This window comes from Crassostrea angulata, chromosome 5 (genome assembly GCF_025612915.1).
Source record: "Crassostrea angulata isolate pt1a10 chromosome 5, ASM2561291v2, whole genome shotgun sequence".
Lineage (NCBI taxonomy): Eukaryota > Metazoa > Mollusca > Bivalvia > Ostreida > Ostreidae > Magallana > Magallana angulata.
Genome location: NC_069115.1, coordinates 36,926,789 through 36,932,729, shown reverse-complemented (window position 1 = coordinate 36,932,729; position 5,941 = coordinate 36,926,789). Strand labels below are relative to the sequence as shown.

At 29.8% G+C, this 5,941-nt stretch overlaps 1 protein-coding gene across 2 annotated transcripts; it reads right to left on the bottom strand.

Annotated features, from left to right (window-relative positions):
• Nucleotides 1-991: 991 nt before the first annotated feature.
• Nucleotides 992-3,205, bottom strand: LOC128182959 (uncharacterized). 2 transcript variants are annotated; one of them, XM_052851739.1, is made up of 5 exons: nucleotides 3,042-3,205; nucleotides 2,812-2,949; nucleotides 2,496-2,579; nucleotides 1,286-1,394; nucleotides 992-1,168 (listed from the first exon to the last, which is right to left on the bottom strand). In XM_052851739.1, the coding sequence occupies exons 1-5, from the start codon at nucleotides 3,115-3,117 to the stop codon at nucleotides 1,066-1,068; spliced, it is 510 nt and encodes a 169-aa protein (XP_052707699.1). In that variant the 5' UTR covers nucleotides 3,118-3,205; the 3' UTR covers nucleotides 992-1,065. The 2 variants fall into 2 exon arrangements, with proteins under 2 accessions (XP_052707699.1, XP_052707700.1); XM_052851740.1 differs by having other exon boundaries at nucleotides 2,496-2,576.
• Between the last annotated feature and the right edge of the window lie 2,736 nt (nucleotides 3,206-5,941).

Genomic DNA, 5,941 nt, shown 5'->3' with positions numbered 1-5,941 from the left:
GTGATTCTAAGAGTAATGCAGGTTTTCTCTCTTTTCGCGTATGAGCTCGAGACAAGAATCATCACACAAACACTTAATAAGATCAATATATTGTTTAATATAAATTACAACACTTAAAGGAAGTCAGTTCTGATCTTTGATTTTTATGTTTGACAAAAACGAACACGCTTGTGTAGAACCAATCGCTTTCGTTCTTTAAAATCTAGAGAATTATTGAGTATGTAAAACTGCAAAAACTAAATACAAAGCTCCTGATTCATTTTTTACCATCTGTACTGAATATGACTTTTAACAAATGCTGGCTTTCATTTTTTTCTTCCACATATTGTACCGATCATGTTTAATTTAGGCTTTAGTAAATATTCGATTCATTTCTATCATTTGCCATTCAGAATATGATATTTTTGACAAAATTGGCAATCGTTTTTTTAGAATTCAGGTAAAGTAAAGTGGTTAAATACATTTTTGCTGATATTGTTATGTGAAGAGAATTTATATCAAGTTGCAAATATTTTTACCCTATATAAACCTATTAAATATTAACACCATTTATTTCTGGGTGAACTTTTGAATGACTCAAAATGATTTCCGCACGCGCTGATCGTTTAATGGTTGTATTATAATGAATATAAAATCACGGTTATATCTATAACTCTGAACGAATAGCCTTTCTCAAACGTAAATAAAAGTAATAAACAACAGGGTTAAAAAGTTCACTAGTTTAACTTGGTCAGTACGTGATCAAATCTTCTGGGAAACTTTTCGACCTTTAGAGGATTGATCAATAAACAATAAACAAGTTCATATTCCGGTAAACTTTTTAATATTGCTACTTATTTCTCAAATACTTTCTTTTACCAATATTGTGACGCAAAACAAATGTGATATGTATACAAAATAGTTCACACATTCAATTTAAATTAATTTTATTTGAATATGAAAAAAAACTCATTCAAAGCCAATATGTAAGGACAAAAACTATTTAGGGATATTTTAAGTCTCAATAGAAATTAATATAAAAACGTACGAAATCACTCAATTTAAGTTCTAAAATTTAATCATTGGTTACAGTAAAATTATCATCAACAGTGTCTTTTTCACTTTCGATTTTCCTAGCAAAGATCTCAAATCTAAAATACTCTGAATCTCCTTTCGTCTCTTGTTGCATCTACAAGAAGAATTTTTTGTTAAAAAAAACATAGACTTTGCAAAAGTTATCTTAAAACATATATTTCTTTCAGCTGCTTACATATTTGAAAAAAAGAGAGATTTACAAACTAAATACCTTTTTGATAAAAGTTTAGTAGTGGTACAACAGTTTTGATGCAATGTCGAGTTAGTTTTGTCTTTGCACATCTTTACAGTGCTTTTCCTCTTTTCCAAGAGATCCGTCCCTGAAAAACCCAACATATTTAAAAATGTAGATTATTTGTTTTCCTACTTTAAAAAAAACTAATGAAGTATTTAATACTATTTTTTAAATCAATCTATCTAATATACAAACACAATCCCTGGTAAATGAGATATTATACAAATCAAACGACTAATTCAAATCATTTAAACGTAAAATTGAATTAAAAGGACTAACAACAACAGCTACATGTAGACATATTCATAATTACATTTTTTACTGTAGCATTATAGAAATAGCTAGATTTATATCGACACATTACATTTACCACAATGACATGTAAAATGTTGAGATTCGTTGCTACTTATCATGTTTTTAATATGTCAAGAATAACTAGCAGAGCATTAAAGCTTTCAATGGCTTTGCCACTTGGGCACCAACCTGGGCTTTGCTCTTGACCCACTTGGGACCCTAAGGCGGTTCCAACCCCCCTTTTTAACAAGTTCTTTTTTTATCTCTGTATATTTATTAACTATATTCCCGTTGACATTTCCATTGCTGAGTTATATTTCGTTGCTCTCTTACTATAAACTTTCCAAACTTTTACTTATCTATCAAATAAATGTTTGATTATAACAACATGTAATGTATTATATTGATTCAAAACATCCAAATCCATGGTGATTTGATTACCTATATATGATTCAGATGCGTTCATAATATTTCCGTGCGTGTTACAATTCAAGTCGTGATTTCAAAGCCAAGATTGCAGTACGAGGAATAATGAGATAAACGATAAACAAAATAAATGATTGTATATATCAAAATTGAAAACTCATTTAAGGTAGACTTCAGGAAAAAATTGCACTTTAGAGGGAAAACAAATGTAAATTTAGGGGTTCGTGTATTTCATTTTATTAAAAACGACCTAGAATTAGTTTTCGATTATTTTCAATGTTTTTTACAACTTTAAATTTAAAATATGACAATACAGCAATTATATTAGAGGGAAAAAATTCAAATTTGCTCCCCAATCAAAGACAATAACTAATAAAGGTTGATTGTTTTATATAATCTGCAACTATAAATCATCTTAAAATGTGGAAATAAACAAAAGATCATAAAATGTTTTTGATACACTTACGTTTGTCACAGGTTTTCATTATTATATCCATTCTAAGTACTTTGTTGTTGCAGCAGAGATCCATTCCTAGTCTATATATTCCTTCTTCAATTGAAATAAATGGTTCAAAATGAAGTATTGTAGAATTGACTAGGTTAGAAGCAAACAATTAGAGCCTGAACGTGTTTTAATGTTTTTCTTTGAATATTTGCATTTGTTGTTAATATTACACTTTTAACAATGATACCATTTTTTAAAATTAATTGTCTCATTAAATTTTATCTTTTAGAGTGGTTTGGAGCACATATTTTTGTAAAATATGTACGCTTATTTTTACCTCCACAACAGTCTACTTCCTGTCCTTGCTGATACCTGTCGTGAACCCCTGATCTTGAGCAGCAGATCTGTGTCGTGTTATCAAATTCTGTTGAATCTATTGTATCGTTCTGTGTGAAGACGCATTCTCCACCTACAACTAGACGGCATTTTAAGTATATTATACAGCATTTATAGAAAATTATATTTATGAGATTTTTGAAATAAGTATGTATGGAAATTTGCTATTACCTTTGGCGACAGCTTTACCGTAGAGGACCCCCAGTATCAGCAAAATGCAGGCTAACATTTTCAGAGTACAGTTCATTCCTTAATTATTATATATAGACCTCTTCAGCAAAATTCAAAATGGGCTAAATGTGAGCGCTGTTTTATATAACATGGAAAAGCGGAAAGACCAGATATCAGCCCCCATATTCTTTTTTGAACCAGGATCATTCGGGATGTGTAGATCTTCGGGGGGTTTTAAAAAAATGCTTTGTGCTATTTAATGCTATTGATCTTACATATGATACCTGATTTTTTTTTTACTTATTTATGACGATTTTAATTTGAAGTAGAAAAATAACTACTATTTCATTCAATATATTATTTTGATTACGTTTTTGACATGCTTTTTAAAAAAAGAAAAGAATAATTCTTATGTAATCATTTATGTCGTGGTAATTAGTGCCTTTTAATTCGTGAATCCATTGATATAGTTTGTTCTGAGATTTAAACATTATCAAGCATACGTTTGCATGCATTTTCTTTTGAAATTTTGCACTGTTGATATTGCATTGGCATTTTAGCATTAAGTGGTGATGACATTTTTATGTCTGATACAATCTAAATTATATATTTAGTTCAAGGTATTGATTTCACTCAACATTGTTGGAATGTTCGTAGGAGTGGGTTAGTAGAAGTTTGAAATAATAAGTCACAATGCGCAAAGAAATTATTTTGTCAGGCATATCTTTGGAATGTTTTGTAATTAAAGGAACCATTAATCTGTATCGAAAACCCTAGGTTAAAAAAATTAGTTGTGTTGTTTGTGCCCAGACTCGCTGTATAACTACACACAATTAAAGGAGCATAGTCGCGATACATGTATTAGTTAATTTTTTCGAATTTTAAAGCTTTCAATACTTCAGTAGGGCATTTCTACATGTAATAGACAACCATAAAGTTGAGTGTCAGTCGATGAGTCATAAGCTAGTTGAATAGCCCTCAATTCGTTGATATTCTATGTAAAGCAAATCTTTTTATGCTTGAGTCGAATAAATAGATAGACAAATCAGCTTGAAAAAGATTGCTTGCTGGTATATTTATCCTATGTCATTAAATTTTTTTAGAATTTCATTTGATCATTATCAATGCATTTTTAAAGCATTGCAAAAAATAAAAAAACAATTTGATCACAATCGTGACGATGCCTTTTTTTTAAATCAAATGTTGTTTTTTCAAAAATGTAACAAAAAACATGTATGTTTCATAAATCGTTAGTTTCTTGTTTGCACTAGTTGTTTACATCCACAATTGTGGTGCTTAGCTCTAATTAATAATTCTATCGTTGTTTTGTAACATAAACATCTTCGTAAACAGGAAATAATTGTAAGCAATGTAATTCATTTGTTCCTTCTACAGCTGTTCATTTCGTTGCCTTGCTTAAATCTTTCACGGACTCCTGATCTGTGTTGCTAATCAAAATTTGCGTCTGAGATTTTGTCCTTTTCATTGATTGTACCTGTACATACCTGTTAAATGTTTCTTTGTGGTATCAGCAAAATACGAAACATCATGGAGACGTATATGAGATTTTATTACTTATCTATAAATTAAACTATTGATTAATCCTAATATTATAGAAATATGTCGGGGCGGGGGTTAATAAGAAACTTTCAACAAAATATATTGTGTTGCATATAGTCCTATCATTGTACAAAATTCAAATATTAAAAACCGTCATGCATTATGAATTCTATCAAAAAACATTACTTCGAATGATTTTATAACATGTTTGCCTGTAACAAAGCATATGGAGGAGGGAAATCATAACCTTAAGGTTGAATAATTTAATCGACGTAGCGTTATGAATATAAAAATATCTTGGAGGTTTACTATAATTATTCTTTGTCTTTATAACTTTATCTGCAGTGCTACCGAGTATGGACACCAAGGTACATCTATTTGTTAGAATGTTTTTTTGTAGATTATAGCAGATTTGCATTTTATTTATCAACGGGAAAAATGAAAGAAAAAACCGCATGAATAATTGTCAGCAACGGCAAATTTTACTCTATAATCTTTTCATTTTTTGTGTGCTGAATATTAACTTTAGGTTGAGGAAAATGATACACCATATAAACATTTCATTTACAGTTTGGCTGCACTGTGTCATTTAAATTTCAGCTTGAACACAATGGGCATTTAAAGCTTATTGGTTAAATTTCAATGAGAAATATCACTGTATGGAAAAGTGCAAATTTAACAGAGGTTTTCTTACAGTAACAGGTAAATATTATATGTGTGAAAAGAAAAAAAAGACGTTTGTATAAATGTAACACAAACGGATTAGCATAAAGATGGCCAGGTACATTTTTTTTATAATTGGTAGTAGTATAGTATGTTGAATACCAATATTTTTAATTGTGAATATGACCAACGAATATAATCAATTTTTGTGATATTTTGCATGCTGGTTTTTTATAATCAGCTAAACACATATTTCCCAAACACAGCGTTATTCAAACAGGCCCTCAAAACATGCTAGAATTCATTTTTTCATTCACGGCTATCTGTTAAATGCATTATCTGCTCTCTAAAAGGTATTAGAAGTAATGATATTCAAAACAGACGTACAATTTTAACAGTGTCATTTTGATTAAGTCATTATTAAAGCACCTATTTGAATGCCCATTTATGTAACATACATTTAAAGTACGTATCATTTTAATCACGAAAAAAGATTCATATTATGACAGTTTAATTTCACATTAAATTCCAAGGCATTCTCCATAAAGATGCCGCATACCTACTTTTTAAAAGATTTACTGCTTGACACATCCTAGGGGTTTTCCGAACTGGGGCGAGGAAATACGGAAACGCGATGGGTAGTTCAGGGTACATGTAATTTAAACTCTTAACTTCTG